Below are 21,820 nucleotides of genomic sequence, written 5' to 3'. Positions count from 1 at the left end.
TTTATTGATTTGACATCCATTCATTTTTAATGTGGGAGTTAGTTGAGTAACAAAGTATAAATCATTTTTATTACAATCAGAAGTAAGCACTAAACCCACCAGGGCCTAAAGTATAAATAAGCATTGTGGATGCAAAATATTATCTGAATGTTAAAATGCAGAGACAAGGATTCGGTAAGAAAAGAATTATAAATAGGAGGATATCTCCATAATACTTTGATAGGATAGGAGTGAGTGGAGACGAATGGTTTTTGGGACTTGATGAGCTGTTGGAGTGTGAGCAGGATAGTATTTTGTGAAGGGATTCAGGGAAACTGGTTAGCCGGACTTGAGTCCTGGAGGTGGGAAGCACAGCGCCTGCACTTTGGAGTAGGAAGGTTTGGGATATTTGCTGTTTGGAGTAACATTTGAACTGTCATATCTGCATGCCTCTGTAAAGACAGTGATAATGTGAATGATGGTGAAAGTGTTTTTTTGGGAAGGGGGGGGGGGTCACCCTGCCTTGGTGGCAGACAGCCACCATGTTAAAAAAAAGAAATACTTTGATGTAGGAGAAAAGGCATATTTTACATTTTAGTTGGTCAAATGGCTTTAATAGTAATTTGACCCACAGTGTAACCACTGTACATCTATTAACCCTTTCGATGTCGGCCCTGTTGTACTACGGCTTTGACGCCATGGACGATCCCATTGTACTAGGCCATGAGCTCAGCTAACTCAGATAAGCTGTGAGCTGTAAATTTGGGCCTAGATATGAGAGAATGGGTCTATCTGGTAAGTGTGCACCATATGAAAAAAATCCTGCAGTACATAGTGCATAAGAAAAAGAACTGGAACCATGTTTATGGCTTAAACCAGTGACTTTGCAGTGTATTTTTGTATGGTTTTTATGTTGTGTTCTCAGTTTCTTGGTCTCGTTTGACAGAATGGATGATATTTTATGGAAATATAGATGATTTTGATTGGTTTCAGGATTGGAAGCAACTTGAAATTGTACTCAAAATAGCAGAAATGTTTGACTCTTCCAATATTCCAGAGAACAGAAATGACATCATTTGTCCAAAACGCATCCAACTAGCCAGTCTAATATGTATTTAGGAATGCACTGACATTATTTATACAATTATTACAATAATGCATAGTCTGTATAACAGTAAATCTTCTATTTTTTGTATGAATACAGTAAATCTTCTATTTTTTGCGTGAATAAAAAATTAAAAATGGAAAGCAAGCATATTATAAGAGGGGCCTGGAGATGTGACTAAGGAACAGAGAATTGTTTTTAGTGCCAGGAATGTCTACATTTTTTATTTTTGACCCTTTTTTTAATTTATCAATTTTTTAAATTTGTGTGAAATTGGCCAAAATTACCAATTTCTGATCACTTTATTGGGTAGGTGAAATAAATAAATGGGCTGTTCCTTGTACTCAAGTGATAGAACAGAAGGAATACAGTGGAACCTCTGCTTACGAGTTTAATCCATTCCATGACCTTGCTCACATCTGGATTTGCTCGTTTGCAGAGTTAATGTTCCTAATTTAAATTAATTGAAATGGAATTAATTCGTTCCAGTGGAATTCCAGGCACGAGAAAATACTTCAATAATTTCCCTAATATCAACTCTACGGCTTATTTATCTATCACAATTCATGTAATATGACATAATAAACAATAACATAGAAACATGATATATACACTAGAGTGAGTAAAATACAGTGGAACCTCTACTTGCAAGCATGTCCACGTGCGATTTTTTCCAAATACGAGCAGTTGATGGGTCGATTTTTTGTTTCCATACGCGAGCAAAATTTCCAGACAGGTTCCTTGACACTAGCGAGGGGCTCTTGCTCTTGATCTCGGGAATTGTATCTCATTTGTTTGTTGGACTATCTTACTGAAACTTGGGCAATGTATGATGGAAAGATGCTTCTTAACGTACACCAAAAATGAAAGAAATCTAAGTATAAATAATGGAGCTCACTTCTCAGCAATTAGCTACCCCTTAGTGGTATATTCATATGGTTTTTATGGTTGTAATTCTCGTTTTTTTGGTCTCATTTGATAGAATGGAAGATTTTTTTTTTTTTTTTTTTTTTTTTTTTTTTTTTTTTTTTTTTTTCCAACAAGCCGGCCGTCTCCCACCGAGGCAGGGTGACCCAAAAAAGAAAGAAAATCCCCAAAAAGAAAATACTTTCATCATCATTCAACACTTTCACCACACTCGCACATTATCACTGTTTTTGCAGAGGTGCTCAGAATACAACAGTTTAGAAGTATACACATATAAAGATACACAACATATCCCTCCAAACTGCCAATATCCCAAACCCCTCCTTTAAAGTGCAGAATGGAAGATATATTACAGAAATAGATATGATTTTGATTGCTTTCACAACGAAAAGTACATTGAAATTGAGCTCAACACAGGAGAAATGGTTCATTGCTTGGCTATGTTTAACCTTTTCAGGGTCCACAGGCCCTCTCAGAGACTTGTTCTCAGGGTCCCCCAAATTTAAAAAAAAAAATAATTATTTTTTCTTATGGAAAGATAGAGAATTTATTCCCGATCATAATGACACCAAAAGTATGAAATTTGATGGAAAACTTACGGAATTATGGTCTCGCAAAGTTAGCGGTCTCGACGATTTTGCCCACTTTGAGCCCTATTTTCGGCCAATTCCAATGTACTAGTCGACAAAAATCATAACTGTTTCGCTAGAACTCCATTTTTTCTATCGAATGAGTACAAGAAACCACCAATTTACCGATTACAACTATCCAATACAGTGGTCAGAATTTAGTAATTTTGCCAATTTCACACAAATTTCAAAAGAAGCCAGTTTCCAATTAGGGTCCAGAATAAACAAGAAAGACATTCCTGGCACTAAAATAACATTTCCTCTGTTCATTAGTCACGTCCCCAGGCCCCTCTTACATTTTTTTTTGCTTTCCACTTTGAATTTTTATTCTCACAAAAAAAATAAGATTTACTGTTATGCAGACTATTGCATTAGTGTAGAAATGGTATAAATAATATCGGCGCACTAGTGAAAGAATATTAGACTCACCAGTTGACGTGTATTGGACGCTTAGCATGATTTGTTTACTTTTGAACTTTGGTAAAACTTGAACATTTCTGCTACTTTGAGCTCAATTTCAAGGTACTTTTCTTTGTAAAACCAGTCAAAACCATCTGAATTTATGTAATATGTTTTCCATTCTATACAATGAGACCAGGAAAACTAGAATACAACAATAAATACCATATAAAAATATAGTGCAAAGTCTCTGTTTTAATCCAAAAACGCACTGTGTGCTGCAGGATTTTTTTTATACTGCGCACACTGACCACATAGACCCATTCTTTCATATGTAGGCCTCCCAGCTTTCTCTCACTAGATTTGAAGGCGCTAGAATTTATGCGTACTAGTTTGTCATGGACACTGGTGCGTAAGCCGTACTAGTACGTCCGAAACCCTGAAAGGGTTAAGAGTAAACAAATTATGTCACTGTCCATTCCAATATGCAGTTGACTTGGCGATTTGTTGTGCTCAATCGATAGAATAGAAGTAATAATAGTGAAATAGCTAAGAATTTGGTTGACTGGAATAATGTAATTGGCCTAAAATGGGAGTCAAAGTTGGCAAAATCGCCGATTCGTAAATATCGCTGACACATCAAAATTCGCGAGAGCATAATTTCGTCAATTTTCCATCAAATTTCGTAATTTTTGTTTTATTACCCTCACAAAAAGATTCTCTACCATTTCATAAGAAAAAATAAAAAAATTTTTTTTTGAAAATTCTTGGACACTGGGGCACCACTTCAGATTTGGGCCTTGGACCCTGAAGGGGTTAATGTTGCAGTTTAAAAACTGTAGTGTAAAGCACCCTTCTGGCAAGACAGTGATGGAGTGAATGATGGTGAAAGTTTTTCTTTTTCGGGCCACCCTGCCTTGGTGGGAATCGGCCAGTGTGATAATAAATAAATATATACTAATGTGTACAAGTAAGTTTGTGTGTATGTGTGTAAGTGCTTTAAGTAGTTCGTTATGTCTCAAAACTCGACTAGACTTAAACCAGTGACTGACAATGTCCTCACATCAACTAACTTCTTGACCACCTGACAATCAGAACAGCTTGCTTGAACAATAAAATGACTGCTAAGCCCAATAGCAATACATGTAACAAGCAACAGCGACACAGAATCAGGAACAAGGAGATAATATAACAACACTAAGTAGGGACCATCTGCAGATCCTCCTCAAAAGTCACCCATCTCCCATACTACTGAATCAAAGTTAAGCATAAGAAAATACCCGACTGTGACAGTACACAGATACCAGTACAAATTAGGTCAGAAGCTACAGCTCAGGACCTGAGTTGCTCAGAGTGTCTATGCGACACAACCTCAGTACAGTGTCGAAAATCACTAAGTCTAGACGATGTTCTGTGAACAGAGTTCCACAGAACCTACAACAATAAAGCGACAGAGACAATCTTCCAACAAGGGCCAGTAAGGGAGAGTTAGGCACGTCTTGTCAGGAACACGTCCAACCACCAAGAGAGTCTAGCCCAGACTGACTACTCCAGTAGAGGTGTGAACACTCCCCCCTCGATCACGTGATAGCTCCGTGGATTGTTGCTGCCCAGCAACACCGAGAAGCCGGCAGAGTAATGAGCCACGAGCGATAATTACAGTAGTTAGACAATCAAGACTTGAGCTATGAGCACATAATATATGAATGTTACATCCTACCTAACAATATAACTAAGCTAAATAATAATATAAAGCAGTATATTTACGATTTAGCTATTATCGCATATATAAGCAATATAAAATTATATGGAAAGGTAATATACATTATATACATTGTGACCCATTCAGGGGTTGCAATAGCAGATACACCTACCATCCGACTTACTACCGAGTTCGGTTCCGAGAAAAAGGTCGTAAGTCGAAATGGTCGTAAGTCGAACTTTACTACTGAATATCAACAAAACATTTTGGTAATGTCTTTATTTTATTGTTTTATTTTGGTATTTCATGTTTTACTTTACTTTTTATGTTGTTAGTACTGTATTTTATACTGTAAGGTTTAGGATAAACACTGTGTACAACACAAATAGTTGTTTATTTCCCAGAAATTTGGCATAAAAAACACGGTTGTAAGTCGAGTGGTCGTAAGTCGAGCAGGTCGTAAGTCGGATGGTAGGTGTATATATCAGGTTTCTATGTTATTTATATTGTTATGTCATATTAGATGAACTGTGATAGATAAATAAGCCATATAGATGATATTAGTGAAATTATTCATGAAGTATTTTGCCTGGTCTCCAGATAAACTCTCGTCCACTGCCGACACCACCCATACCACTACATGAATGACATATTTTACTCATTTTAGAGTATATATCAGGTTTCTATGTTATCTATATTGTTTATTATGTCAGCTGAAGTGAGATGAATAAATAAGCCGTAGAGTTGATGTTAGCGAAATTATTGAAGTACAGAATTCCACTGGAATGGATTAATTGCATTTCAGTTAATTTAAATGAGGAAAATTGACTCTGCAAACGAGCAAATCCAGTTGCAAGCAAGGTCATGGAACAGATTAAACTCGCAAGTAGAAGTTCCATTGTACATGTCATTATGTATGTGACTAGTTGCGGTGACAGCAGCCATTGTTGTTGTTGGGGTTTATAGGGCCACCACAGTGGCCATTCCTGCTCCTGACTACATGTGTAGAAAACCTAGGATAACCCAAAAGTCAGACAGAGTGACTTATAAGTGCTACACTCTTAATGCTACACTTAATTGCTACATTCTTAATGCAACACTTAATTGCTACACTCTTAATGCTACACTTTGCCACTGCTGCTTTGTGTTGTCTACCACTGCTACCTCATTATGTCTGCCACTGCTGCTTCATGTTGTCTGCCACTGCTGCTTCATGTTGTCTGCCACTGCTACCCTATGATATCTTCCACTGCTGCATTATGTTGACTGCCACTGCTACCTCATGATGTCTGCCACTGCTGCTTCATGATGTCTGCCACTGCTGCTTCATGTTGTCTGCCACTGCTACCTCATGATGTCTTCTCCCACTTTTCCTAGCATGTTGAAGAGCTTTCCAATATGTGAAGGTTGAGGGGCAGTGCCAGTCGGACAGGTATTGAACGGTGATGTCATTTGTTTGCTCTTGAACATCGCCAAGGAATCGAATATTTCTGCTTCTTTGAGCTCAATTTCGAGGTACTTTTTGCAATCAAAATCATATCTATTTCTATAGTATATCTTCCATTCTATCAAATGAGACCAAAAAAACAAGAATACAACCATAAAAACTATACGAAAATATACCGCTAAAGGGAGGCTAATAGCTGAGAAGTGAACTCCGTTATTTATGGTCAGATTTCTTTCATTTTTGCTTTATGCTAGGAAGCATTATTCCATCATACATTGCCTAAGTTTCAATAAGATAGTCCAACAAACAACTGAGATACAGTTCTCCAGATCAAGAGCAAGAGCCCCTCACCCGCGTCAAGGAATGTCCCCTGAGGCCCATTCGCATCTGGAAATTTCACTTGCATCTGGAAGCAAAAAATCAACCGAGCGACTGCTCGTATCTGGAAAAACTCACACATGGATGCACTCGTAAGTAGAGGTTCCACTGTACTAGCACAATAGCCATGATTTTCATCTATTAGAACAATGGAATTGACCAAAAATGGGCGAAATTGCCGATGCATAAATATCGCCAAGACCATTAACTTTGCGAGAGCATAATTCCATAAGTTTTTCATCAAATTTTGTACTTTTAGTTTCATTACCTACACTAACTTAAAGGCTAAAAGCCATGTTTCTGCATCTAACAAGTTTACTCTGCCCTGACAACCATCAGATGACATCACTAGGCACTATGTCAATCAAGGTTGTGCCCAGAGGGAAGCAGAGGGATGTGCATTAATATTTTCTTTGTATGTTCGGTCATGTCATCATGACTGACTTTGTTTTATTGGCATTTGTCCATGTCTGGTACTCGACTGATTAAGGAAACTGCATCCACTAAATTGAAGCATTTAATGGAACGAATATTTTGCTCAAACAGACACCCCTTTCATCATATTAGTCTGTTGATCAGACATTTACTGTAATTTTTCATGATCATAACATAAATGGATAAAGTTCTGCATCAGCAGACCAAATCTGCTGACTCAAAAGAGCAAAATGGGGGTCCCTAATTAGAGGTCTTACTGTTAGTTAGGTTTAAGGTCATTCAAAAATATGAGATTATTAAGGCAATAATAGTTAGATATATCAAGGATATGCCAATCCAAATGGTAAGTCTTAAAGCAAACTCATTTCATACACATTTCTAGGTCTCCACCTTGACTGCAATCTCAAATTTCAGACCCACATACAGTAAATATCCAAGAAAGTCTCCAAAACAGTAGGCATTCTTTCTAAGATATGATACTATGTACCCCAAACGGCACTTCTTGCTTTTTACCACTCTCTCATCTGCCCTTACCTCACCTATGGTATTTGTGCATGGGACTCGACCACGGCAAATCACCTTAAACCTTTAATAACCCAACAAAAAGCTGCTGTGTGATTGATTACCAACTCCTGTACTAGGCAACACACTCCACTGCTTTTTAAGAGCCTAAACTTGCTTAATATACGATGGAAATAAATGGTATAAAATACCGACTCAATGGAAATATAAACACATATGCAGTATAATGTGATCCTTTATTGACTACGTTTCGCCCACACAGTGGGCTTTTTCAAGTCACAAACAGATCTACCTGGGGTGGAAGGGAAGCAAGTATTTATAGTCAGGTTCAGAATGCTGAGGTCAGGTGGAGAATGCTGCATCTGATGATGTACCGAGTGGGGTTATAGAGTCTAAAATCTTGGGTAGCTTGGAAAGGAGATTGGATAAGTTTGTGAGCAGACCTTCTGCAGTGTTCTTCCATTCCTGTGTTCTTATGTGGGATAGCGATGAAGAAGTTTCTTGACAAGTGGTTCAGCTATGTTATAGAAGCCACTATTCTGGTTGAAGTTGTCGGATATAGAAATAAGTGATGATTCCAGGATTCTTCGGTATTGAGTGTTGTCTTCTGTGGCAATAAGTTTTGAGTTTCTGTAGTTTATCAAGTGGTTATGTGAATTACGGTGTTGTACACAGGCATTCCTTGTGTCGTCAGACCTGCTTGTGTATTGGTGTTCTGAAATACGTGTTTGGAGGTCCCTTGATGTTTCGCCCACGTATAATTTGTTACAGTCATTACAAGGGATTATGTATACCCCTGCAGAGGGTGGAAGCTTGTCCTGTCTATCACTGGTAATGTCCTTGATGGTCGTGGTTGTGGAGGTAGATACTTGGAATGAGGTATTGGAAAAGATGTTGGAAACGTGTTTGGCAATGGAGTTGGTGGGGAGGACTATGTATCTCTTCTCGGCAGTGTCTTCTCTGGGTGTGCTGAAGATGTTTAATGCCCGTTGTCTGCAGTCTCTGATGAAGTGACGAGGATAGTGGAGTTTAGAAAATACTTGTTCAATTATCGTGCATTCTTCTTCAAGAAACTCATTGCTGCAGATTCTGAGTGCACGCAGGAAGAAGCCTATAATTACACCACGTTTAGTTTTGGTGTCGTGGTGAGAGTAGAAGTGGAGAAGATCGTTTTGGTTGGTGGGTTTTCGATAGACTTTAAAACGAAGTTCGTGGTCAGCTTTGCAGAGCAGAACATCAAGGAAAAGAAGAGTGTTGTCGACTTCTTCTTGTGTGAACTGGATTGAAGGCTCGACCTGGTTGAGATTGTCTTGGAGAGCTTGAACATTGAAGCGTTTAGGAGTTATAAGGAGAATGTCATCAACATAACGGAGCCAGGTGACAGACGAAGGAATAATGGTGGAGAAACGTTCGGCTTCTAGATGTTCCATGTATATGTTCGCCAGGACCGCACCGAGTGGCGAACCCATGGGTAGTCCAAAAGTCTGCTGATAGAGGTGATTTTCGAAAGAGAAACACGTAAAGCCAACACATAGTTCAACAAGGTCGATGAAATCGCTGGCTGGAATGGATTGACGAATTGACGATTCACTTGATCTTCCCATTCCAGCCAGTGATTTCATCGACCTTGTTGAACTATGTGTTGGCTTTACGTGTTTCTCTTTCGAAAATCACCTCTATCAGCAGACTTTTGGACTACCCATGGGTTCGCCACTCGGTGCGGTCCTGGCGAACCTATACAAGGAACATCTAGAAGCCGAACGTTTCTCCACCATTATTCCTTCGTCTGTCACCTGGCTCCGTTATGTTGACGACATTCTCCTCATAACTCCTAAACGCTTCAACGTTCAAGCTCTCCAAGACAAGCTCAACCAGGTCGAGCCTTCAATCCAGTTCACACTTGAAGAAGAAGTCGACAACACACTTCCTTTCCTTGATGTTCTGCTCTGCAAAGCTGACCACGAACTTCGTTTTAAAGTCTATCGAAAACCCACCAACCAAAACGATCTTCTCCACTTCTACTCTCAACACGACACCAAAACTAAACGTGGTGTAATTATAGGCTTCTTCCTGCGTGCACTCAGAATCTGCAGCAATGAGTTTCTTGAAGAAGAATGCACGATAATTGAACAAGTATTTTCTAAACTCCACTATCCTCGTCACTTCATCAGAGACTGCAGACGACGGGCATTAAACATCTTCAACACACCCAGAGAAGACACTGCCGAGAAGAGATACATAGTCCTCCCCACCAACTCCATTGCCAAACACGTTTCCAACATCTTTTCCAATATCTCATTCCAAGTATCTACCTCCACAACCACGACCATCAAGGACATTACCAGTGATAGACAGGACAAGCTTCCACCCTCTGCAGGGGTATACATAATCCCTTGTAATGACTGTAACAAATTATACGTGGGCGAAACATCAAGGGACCTCCAAACACGTATTTCAGAACACCAATACGCAAGCAGGTCTGATGACACAAGGAATGCCTGTGTACAACACCGTAATTCACACAACCACTTGATAAACTACAGAAACTCAAAACTTATCGCCACAGAAGACAACACTCAATACCGAAGAATCCTGGAATCATCACTTATTTCTATATCCAACAACTTCAACCAGAATAGTGGCTTCTATAACATAGCTGAACCACTTGCCAAGAAACTTCTTCATCGCTATCCCACATAAGAACACAGGAATGGAAGAACACTGCAGAAGGTCTGCTCACAAACTTATCCAATCTCCTTTCCAAGCTACCCAAGATTTTAGACTCTATAACCCCACTCGGTACATCATCAGATGCAGCATTCCACCTGACCTCAGCATTCTGAACCTGACTATAAATACTCGCTTCCCTTCCACCCCAGGTAGATCTGTTTGTGACTTGAAAAAGCCCACTGTGTGGGCGAAACGTAGTCAATAAAGGATCACATTATACTGCATTTTTTTTTTTTTTTTTTTTAACAAGTCGGCCGTCTCCCACCGAGGCAGGGTGACCCAAAAAAGAAAGAAAATCCCCAAAAAGAAAATACTTTCATCATCATTCAACACTTTCACCACACTCACACATTATCACTGCTTTTGCAGAGGTGCTCAGAATACAACAGCTTAGAAGCATATACGTATAAAGATACACAGCATATCCCTCCAAACTGCCAATATCCTAAACCCCTCCTTTAAAGTGCAGGCATTGTACTTCCCATTTCCAGGACTCAAGTCCGACTATATGAACATAACCGGTTTCCCTGAATCCCTTCACTAAATATTACCCTGCTCACACTCCAACAGATCGTCAGGTCCCAAGTATCATTCGCCTCCATTCACTCCTATCTAACACGCTCATGCACGCTTGCTGGAAGTCCAAGCCCCTAGCCCACAAAACCTCCTTTACCCCCTCTTTCCAACCCTTTCGAGGACGACCCCTACCCCTCCTTCCTTCCCCTATAGATTTATATGCTTTCCATGTCATTCTACTTTGATCCATTCTCTCTAAATGACCAAACCGCCTCAACAACCCCTCTTCTGCCCTCTGACTAATGCTTTTATTAACTCCACACCTTCTCCTAATTTCCACACTCCGAATTTTCTGCATAATATTTACACCACACATTGCCCTTAGACAGGACATCTCCACTGCCTCCAACCGTCTCCTCGCTGCTGCATTTACCACCCAAGCTTCACATCCATATAAGAGTGTTATACTGCATATGTATTTATATTTCCATTGCTTAATATACAAAACATCCACACATATTATTATTCCTACTGCATACACAGACATTATATGTACTCCAATATTAACCCTCCTCTCAAACTCCTTCTTGATAACTACAGCATAACACACAGGCATAACACAAGACACAAAATACTCTTTGATATCCCTTGTGTCCATTTCTCCCTATGCAAAATTGCTGTGTACATAAAGGGCCCAAAAATCTGGAATTCATTGCCAGAACATACTAAAGGGCCCCTGCCTGCAAATCAATTTAAGGCCCTACTTAGAAATCACCTCATCACCCAAAATTAACCAGACAAACACTATACAGTGGAACCCCAAATATCGGCCTTAATCCTTTCCAGAAGGTCAGCCTAAATTCGAAGCAATATTTCCCATAAGAATTAATGTAAATACAATTAATCCGTTCCAAACACGCAAAAATAATAAAAAAAATACATTTTGTAAAGTTTAGCTATAATTTTATAGTTTTACATACACAAAACAATGACAATTACATATAAATGAACATTTAAATCATTATTACATGCCTGTATTGAAGACTCTTGTTGGCATATGGAAGACAGGAAGGAGGGGAAAGGGAGGAGGAGAGGTTATTGTTTGGAAGGGGAATCCCCCTCCATAATGACTTCAGGTTTCAAGTCCCTCTCTGGGGTTACTTCCCTTCTTTGTCTTTTAATGACACTAGGACCAGCTTGTCGCACAAAAAAACTGTCCAGAGGTCTGTTTCTGGCGCCTCTAAGATTTGCCTGACAATTGGTCTACCAAGTTAGGAGGATGAGCAGGAGCATTGTCCATTACCAGTAGGCTCTTGAGTGGCAATTTATTTTCCTGGAGGTATTTTTTCACACTTAGGCCAAACACTTCATGGACCAGTCAATGAAAAGTTGCCTCGTGACCAATGCCTTATGATTAGCTTTCCACATCACACCTGTATAGTCCTTGTGGCTTAGCGCTTCTTTTTGATTATAATAATAATCCACATCACACACAATTAACCCTTGACAACATTGTTTTTCTTGAACACACTGGGATTTTCAGAGTGATACACCAGTAAAGCTTCAAAGTGAAATCCCCACTAGCATTAGTACAGAACAAAAGAGTTAGCCTATCCTTCATAGGTTTGTGTCCTGGCAGTGCCTTGTCCTCCTGCATGATGTAGGTCCTCATTGGCATTTTCTTCCAAAAGAGGCCTATTTCATCACAATTGAACACTTGTTGGGGGTGAAATTCTTCAGTCTCTACGTATCCCTTGAATTCCTGCACAAATTTTTTAGCTGCATGTTTGTCTGAACTTGCAGCCTCACCATGTTTTACAACACTGTGTATGCCACTACACTTCTTAAATCTGTCAAACCAGCCTCTGCTGGCCTTAAATTCACTAACATCAGCACTAGTTCCAGGCATTTTCTTTATGAGATCCGCATGCAACTGCCTTGCCTTTTCACAAATGATCGTCTCTGAAACACTACCTCCTGCAAACTGTTTTTCGCTGATCCACAACAACAACAACAACTTTTCCACATCTTCCATTGTTTGTGATCTCTTTTTCGTTAACATGTTTACCCCTTTCACCACAACAGCTTCCTTGATTTGTTCTTTCTTTGCCAGGATGGAAGTGATTGTTGATTTGGATTTCCCATACAGCCTGGCAAGTTCCAGCACCTGCACACCACCCTCATATTTTTCAATAACTTCTTAAATTCCATTGTGTTTCTCTTTCTTTACCAAAGAAACTTTACTAGGAACTTTCTTTGGGCCCATGGTGGCTTATTTCACAGTCGCACTTAATAAACAAGCACAAAAACCAATGGATTTTAAGGAAATGTTTGTTTGAATGTGCAGAGTATATGCTCATTCACCGAGAGACACAGGGAGACTGACTCACCTATGTGCGGTGTCCCGGCGGGAGGTAGGCTGATGCATATAATACAGCCAATTTGCAAGGCACTGGCTGAAATACGAAGCAAAATTTCCACCTAAAACCAGCCTAAATACAATTAGGCCGATAAACGCAGCAGCCAATATTTGGGATTCCACTGTACATACTTTACACCTACCAGTTACTCAAAACACTCCTAAATACTGTAATTTATGACTGCTCAACTATTTAACCCTTAAACTGTCCAACCAGATCTACATTCACATGCGTAGTGCTCCAAAAGTAGATCTACGTTTTTTTACATATTTTCAAATATAACAAAAAAAAATGTAGACCAAAGTTTTTTTACACGTTTTCAAAAGTAAAAAACAAAAGAAGATCAAAGTTTTTTTACATGCTTTCAAATGTTGAAAAAACATAGATCTACGTTTGGACAGTTTAAGGGTTAATCATTACTTCAAACTTAAAATTGTTTCAATTTCATTATTGTAAATTGGGGTATATTGTAATACAGTGGTACCTTGACATAAGAGTTTAATTCGTTCTGTGACCAAGCTCGTAACTCAATTTGCTTGTATATCAAATCAATTTTCCTCATTGAAATTAATTGAAATGCCATTAATCCATTCCAGCCCCAAAAAACACCATCCCAAGCTTTTTTTCTTATCTGTTTTTAAATAAGAAAAATGTATTTATAAATAAGAAATATTGTATACTCCACTCACCACACCATCTCTACTCCACCGACCACCTTCACTACTCCACCCACTACCATATCTACTCCACCCACCATTATCACTACTTCATCCACCACCATCACTACTCCATCCACCACCATCACTACTCCACCCATCATCACTACTCCACCCACCACTATTGCTACTCCACTGACCACCATCACTACTCCACCTACCACTATCACTACTCCACCTACCACTATCACTACTCCACCCACCTTCATTAATGTTTCTGGACAAACTCTGAGCGTTGAAATGGAGGTTACCTCTTCCCCGGATTTATACGAGAGCCAAACAAGGGACGAGGTGCCTCACTACAATCTGGGATTAGTGTGGGAGTATTATCCTTCCACTTATGTCTTGGAAGAGCATGTGGGATGGGACAAAGCACCTGACATTCCTCTGGGTACAGAGTTGGATTTGACTTCAGATACACCTCCAGTTAGTGGCAGTTTATCTGGAGGTCGCTTATAACTCGGATTTTGGCTAGCAACTCAAAGCAAAAAATCGACCAACCGACAGCTCGTAACTCGGAAAACTCGTAAATTGGGGCACTCGTAAGTCAAGGTACCACTGTACTGTAATTTTTTATATACTTCATCTTATCTATAAATTTAATTACTGTAAACAACTAGCTACCTCTATTGTAATAAGAAAAACAATGTTTAATAAAAACTTACTCCTCTCAAAATCACTAGTATTAAGTAGTCTGTAAGTATTAGGTTTAGTCTGCCCGAAATGCCCTGGCATGATAGTGGATTTCTTTGTACTTAACAAATCAAAACTGTAATCATGCACTGCAAAGAAATAAAATCTTTTTCTTTCTGGACAAACATACTGCACTATAGATAGGTCTGCCTTTTGTGTGTACAGTGGGCTGCACCAGTACATATGTAAATTGGTTACATGTTTATGATGAAATTAGACAATAAAATTACTTGTGCTGTCAAATTGCTACAACTGCATTTTCATATTCGCATAAAGGATAAAAATACTAATAGAAAAATAAATCTTAACTTGTGAGACACCAAAGAATTTTATTTTCATGTAAATTTAATTAATTACAGGTATTGTATAATGTCTTCCTGAATGGAACTGTACACCAAGGTATAATTAACAAACACATGATTTAATTTTAATAAAACAATTTTTTAGATGTAATTAATAAAATCCAAATTGACAAAAGGAATAAAACCTTCAAGATCTTTAAGTGCAGTAAAGGCATCATCACCAGAGGAGGAACTGGAAGAATTATTATTAGCTCAAAAATCCTGGGAAACTGTGCATGAGTATCATTAGTTTCTGCAAACTGTTGTCTGTCTCTTAATTGATTAACTTAATTTATATTCAACATTTAAAGGATCCTTGACAATTATTTCACTTTCCATACCACCTTTGCCAGAGGAACATTCTTCATGATTGAAAACACTAAATGTACATGCATTTTGTTTATGATCTTCAGGCTTTATAGTGTAAGTGGTATCATCAAGAAAAGGATTCCTGTTGTCGTGACCAATCTTTTGTGTTTTCCTCATTTGTCTTATATTGATCATTAATGTTATTCATAGTATTTCACTTCTGTTACCTCAAGGTTACTTGCTGATGGACCTATTGATTTCATCTCTTTATTGAGAGTTGCTAAAGCATCAATGAAAGCAGAAAGCTCATTTTCAGCATCCAGGATTCTCTCTCAGGTACTCGCTGCATCCTCTGAAGCCTACACAAAATTCATGTTGTTCTATCATTAGACTGAAATTATGCTAAAATATTTATGCAGTTGCAGCAGTTTGACAACTAAGTATAATAATGACTCAAATGCATTTTAGAATATATTGAACATCTTTGTGCCCCCTTTTTACTAGTTCTGTTCGAAAAGAGGTAATAGTGACTTGAAAAATATGAAGTCTGTTGAGGAGAATTTTTTTTTTTTTTTTTTTTTTTTTTTTTTAATTTATGCTCATCAGACTTCATATTTTTCAAGTCACTATTACCTCTTTTCGAACAGAACTAGTAAAAAGGGCACAAAGATGTTCAATAAATTTTAAAATGCATTTATTAGTCATTATTATACTTGGTTGTTAAATTGCTGCTACTGCAGTTTCATACATAAAAGGATAAGAATTCTGACAATAAAAATATAAATTAACTCATGAAACACCAAAGAATATAATTTTAATGTAAATTTAACTACAAATACTGTATAGTTTTCCTGGGTGGAAATATGTAATTGTACACTGAAGGTATAATAATCTTAACAAGCATATGATTTCACTGTAATTAAAAAAAAAAAATTGTTAGAATCTAATTACTAAAATCCAAATTGACACAAGGAGTAAAACCTGCAAGATCTTGAAGTGCAGGTGAGGTATCATCACCAGACGAAGAACTAGAAGTAGAATTATTTAGCTCAAAAACCCTGGGTAGCTGTGCCTCAGTATCATTAGTTTCTGCAAGCTGTTGTCTGTCTGTTAATTGATTAGATTGATTATCATCAACATCTAAAGGATCCTTGACAGTCATTTCACTTTCCATACCACTTTTGTCAGAGGAACATTCTTCTTGAATGGAAGCACTGAATGTGCATGCATTTTCTTTATGATCTTCAAGCTTTGTAGTATTATTGGTATCATCAAGAAAATTTCTGTCAATTTGATCTTCAAGTGAGGTAATTATAGCTACTCCAAGAGGGTCTCTATTATCGTCAATCCTCTCAGTATTTTCCTTGGTTTCCTTATGTTGATCACTTATGTCATTCTTAGCATCTTCCTCTTCTATTACCTCAAGGTCACTTGCTGATGGACCTGTTGTTTTCATCTCTTTATTGTGAGTTGCTAAAGCATCAGTGGAAGCAGAAAGTTCACCTGCAGCCTCCAGGATTCTCTCCCGGGTACGCACCGCATCCTCTGAAACCTGCACAAAATTCATGTCATTCTATCATGAGACTGAAATTATGCTAAGATATTTATGCTCATCAGACTTCATATTTTTCAAATCAGCACTGGAACAGATCCAGTAAAAAAGGCACCAAGATGCTCAATAAATTCTAATTTATTTTTTAACACGTCGGCCGTCCTCCCACCAAAGCAGGGTGATTCAAAAAAGAAAGAAACACTTTCAACATCATTCATACATAATCACTGTCTCTGCAGAGGCACCCAGATATGACAGTGTAGACATCACTCCAAACAGCCAATATCCCAAACCCCTCCTTTAAAGTGCAGGCACTGTACTTCCCACGTCCAGGGCTCAAGTCCACCTAACCAGGTTCTCTGAATCTCTTCACAAAATATTACCCTGCTCACTCCAACAGCTCGTCAGGTCCCAAAAACCATTCGTCTCCATTCACTCCTATCTAGCACGCTCACACACACTTGTGTGTTAGATAGGAGCGAATGGAGGCAAATGGTTTTTAGGACTTGATGTGCTGTTAGAGTGTAAGCAGGGTAACATTTATGAAGGGATTCAGGGAAACTGGCAGGCCAGACTTGAATCCTGGAGATGGGAAGTACAGTGCTGCACTCTGAAGGAGGAGTGATAATGTTGCAGTTTTATAACTGTAAAGCCCACCTCTGGCAAGACAGTGATGGAGTGAGTGGTGGTAAGGGCTTTTCTTTTTCAGGCCACCCTATCTTGGTAGAAAACGGCAGATGTGTTAATAAAAAATAATAAGTATAAACTCTGGATTAAATTCGAGTTTAGGATTATACAGTCTAATACAAAATCTCTTACAAAACTCATAACCAGTATCATTGCACCACATAATGGTCTCTCTAGCTTTGTAGGCCATGTGACATAATGCAATTTTTTAATTCAATATCTTTGTTAATAGTGGTTTTGCAAAATTAGTTGCAATTTTCACAGTTAAGGGCTCTGATTTAAGAATTTGGAGCTACTCTGCCCTTGGCTCAAACCTGATTGCCTCTCATTCCCCAGGTGCTGGATGATCCTTACACATTTAGTGCTTCCCCACAAAGTATAATAATATAAGGCATTAAAATTATAGGTGGTGATTGGTACCTGGCGTTCCTCCGGAGTCATGTTCTGATATGCAGTATACATAGGGTTCTCCCGCTGCCCTTCTACTTGTTCTGTTGCAGGGATGTGTATGGGATCATTGCTCACTGATGTCACACCAGCCCCTGCTAGAGACTACATGAAAAATATTTATTTATTGAAAGATAATTCACAAACATTTTAATACTAATTCAGTAAAACCTTTAATTAATGGACCAATAGGGAGGAGGGCATATACAATAATGTTGATTGTCCACAATCACATGCAATGCCTCTACAACAAAGAATGTCCCTTAAAAACCAAACAGGTCACAATTTTAAAGACTAAATAGACCTTGGCTAACCAAAACTATGGGCATGCTTTCAAAAAATATACTACTTTGTTCCCCAAATAACATAAGTTTTGTACTACTATTTAATCTATCATTACAGCATTTGTTGTTGGGGATCTACTACAGCAAATCACTGAAAACCCATAGTTTCCCAACAGAAATTAGTTATCAGAATAATCACCCATTCGGGTTCCAGGCAACCCCCCCCCCCCCTCCTACCACCTTCTGTACTATTCAGAAGTCTCAACTACTAAGCATAAAACACACCCACATTATCACTGTGAATTTTATACATACAGGATGCTCAAAACTAACTTCAACCCAGCACTCTGACTCTTCCTGGAGAGCTGCAACAGAATGCACACAATACAAGAAATAATTATCTCTTTGATATGTTGTGTGCTTGACTCAACCTATAGAGGAACTTCATGCAAATAAAAGGCCCTGAAATTTTGAACTGTTTCAAAAGGTGCAGAAAGTTCCCCTTCAGCCACCAGCTTAAAAATTTTGTCAAAAAGCAACTCCTAAATCTGATTTTAACCCTACTTAGATAATTCATGTTCCAGCATACTCTATTATTTTCAACCTTGTTGATCAAATCATATTAGCATTCATAGTGTTGTTCACACTATCACCACTTCATTTCAGCATGTATTAATCTCAAACTATAATTCATATTCCAAATTGTTAGAATGCAGTATTTAAATGTCAAATAAGGCAAACTATAGTATTCCATTAAACTACAGTACTATATTTGCTTCATTGTCTAGTAATTATAAGTTAGTTTATCCCTTTCAGGGTTTCCAACGTACTAGTACGGCTTACACGCCAGGGTTATTGACGTACTAGTACGCGTAAATTCTAGCACCTTCAAATCAAGTGAGAAACAGTTGGTAGGCCTAGATGTGAGAGAATAAGTCTGCGTGGTGAGTGTGCGCAGTAGGAAAAAATTCTGGAACACAGTGGCGCATTGTGGGAATGCCATTTTAGTACACCTTGCTCACCATGCCTTGCGGTAAGAAACTCCTTACTCCTTGGCGAATTGGGACACTTTTGTTCCCCAGTGACAGTTCTGATACAGATGGAAGTGCCAGTGATGATGAGTTTCAAGGTTTTGATGAGGTTGTGACTGAAACTAATGATCACAATACCGGTAATAGTGTGGAAAACCCAGATGGCCCTCAGCCTTCCACCTCTGATGCTGGGCCGTCTTGCTCATGTTCAGTTGTACCAGAACCAAAGAGGAAACTCCTATTTTTCCATATCCTGGACTCAGATGTCAGCATTGGTGATGATAGTGATAGTGAATATGAACTCCAAGCTCTTAAAAACAGTTCCAGTAGCGATAGTGAAGTGGAATATTCTCCAGTGAAGCATCAGTATATACAATGATACATGCGCTCTGGTAATGTGCCATATGCTATTCCAAGGGGAAGGAGTACATATTGGAGTACATCCCATGGCTGTACAATGGGAACAGATAGTGAAAATGAAGATGATAGTGTTGCAGTTGGGATGGAAAATGTGCATGGCGGTGGTAGTGGTGGTGCCGGCCGTGAGGCACCAGCAGTGGGCCATGCTGCCACCCATGCTGCCACCTACTCCGCTGCCTCAGCTGATCAACAACAAAGGCCACCATCCCCCACCCACCCACCACACCAGCCTCCACAACCACATCCTCCACAATCACAAACTCCACAACCACAACCACCTGTCAATCAATATCCAGTACCCACCAGCAGACTGCACCTGGGATTGTCTGGAAGCTGCCAATTTTGTTCCAATTCCCCATCAGTTTGATGAAAGTCAAAGTGGAATACGGCCATCTTATACACTTGGGAACAATGCCAGTGAACTGGAATGTTTCGAGTTATTCTTTGACGAACCCCTGATGGAAACTATTGTCAGATAAAGCAACAGATACTTCGATTACACCATGGCAAACACAATACTTTCACCAAAATCATGCCTACACCAGTGGAAGGAGACACCTGTGGCTGAGATGTATCTTTTCTTTGCCACAATAATGCTTATGACACATGTGTATAAGCACACTGTGAAATCATACTGGTCAACAGACCGCCTGATTGCAACCCCAAGTTTCAGTGATATAATGCAAGCGAATCGATTTGTACTACTATTATGTATACTTCACTTGTTAGACAAAACCAGGCCTGACAGAAACGACAGGTTATATAAGATTAGGAATGTGTTTGTGTATCTGAAAGAGAGATTCAATATCTATTTTTATCCCTTCAGGAAGCTTGTTATTGATGAGTCTTTGATTCTGTTCAAAGGAAGACTCATTCAAGCAGTACATACCAAGGAGAGGAAACGCTTTGGTATAAAGTTGTTTGTGCTCTGTGACTGCTACAGTGGTCTTGTATTGGATATTATTGTGTACACTGGAAGCTATACATTGCAAAATACCAGGAAGGTATTGGGCATCTCTGGTGATATGGTTAGAACAATGATAGAATCATATCTTGGTAAGGGGCATATATTATATACTGATAACTGGTACACAAGCCCCTCAGTGATTGCGAGTGAACATGACAGATGTGTGTGGCACAATGCGTGCAAATCGTAAACATATGCCCAGGTTTAACGCTGGCACTCGTAGAGGTGAGGTGCAGGTGTTTGCTGCCAATGACATCATGGCATTTCGGTAGCATGACAAACGAGATGTCACACTGTTGTCATCAGTTCACCCTAATGAAATGACAAACACTGGCAAGCAGCATAGAGAGAGCAATGAACCCATTCTAAAACCTGCAGCTTTGATTGATTACACCTTCAATATGCACTCAGTGGACAAATGTGACATGCAGATTGGGTTTGCTGATTGTGTTCACAAGAGTTATAAGTGGTACATAAAACTTTTTCCATCTTCTGGACATTTCTATGCTCAATGCTTATAATATGTATAAGATGAGGACCAGAAACAAACCACCATATGGCGAATTTTGTTTGTCTGTCATCAGACAAATAGTATTCAAGTGCCAAGGAGCAACACCTGCAATAGAAAACCGCCCACTAAATTATCAACAACTACCTTCTCATCTGAAGCATGGTGATCACTTCCTAATAAAACTGCCTGCTACTGCTTTCAAGAAAAAGGCTCAGAAGAGGTGTTACATCTGTGCGCTTACAAAAAAATGCCCACAACAACGCAGAGACACTCGTTTTATGTGTGAAGAGTGTAAAACACCACTGTGCATGGCACCATGTTTCAAAGAGTTCCACAGGCTGCAGAACTTCTAGAAACATTCCCTGTGACTGTATATGTGTATATAAAATATAGAAAAATAGTAATAAACAACATTTTATATCGTTTGTGTGTGTAAACAACTTTTATAAACAATATAGTGACAACAGTGTTTGTGCAGTTATTTTGTAGTAAATAAAGGGAAAAAACTTACAAAAGAGTGCTCATATTGGTCTCACAGGCCATAAAAGTTACTTAAAAAAAATAAAAAATAATAGAAAAAGAACGAGTCTGGGAGAGGGCCTGTCGACCCTGAAAGGGTTAAAGGCTGCCCAAAATGCTCTGCCTAACAAGGGGCTTTCTATAAAGTAGTTTA

General features: G+C 38.8%; 1 protein-coding gene across 1 annotated transcript in view; it reads right to left on the bottom strand.

The window, feature by feature from the left end:
- Nucleotides 1–16,045: 16,045 nt before the first annotated feature.
- Nucleotides 16,046–21,820, bottom strand: part of LOC128689191 (uncharacterized) — a 51,691-nt gene continuing 45,916 nt past the window's right edge. The window contains exons 9-10 of the mRNA XM_070087206.1: nucleotides 17,908–18,039; nucleotides 16,046–16,800 (exon numbers count right to left, since the gene is read on the bottom strand). Coding sequence (XP_069943307.1) covers nucleotides 16,192–16,800; nucleotides 17,908–18,039 — 741 coding nt within the window. The 3' untranslated portion in view covers nucleotides 16,046–16,191. The remainder of the gene's footprint in view (nucleotides 16,801–17,907; nucleotides 18,040–21,820) is intronic.

The sequence above is a fragment of the Cherax quadricarinatus genome, chromosome 21 (assembly GCF_038502225.1).
Source record: "Cherax quadricarinatus isolate ZL_2023a chromosome 21, ASM3850222v1, whole genome shotgun sequence".
Classification (NCBI taxonomy): domain Eukaryota; kingdom Metazoa; phylum Arthropoda; class Malacostraca; order Decapoda; family Parastacidae; genus Cherax; species Cherax quadricarinatus.
Note: the sequence above shows the minus strand (reverse complement) of the source record. Positions and strands in the feature narration are given on the sequence as shown.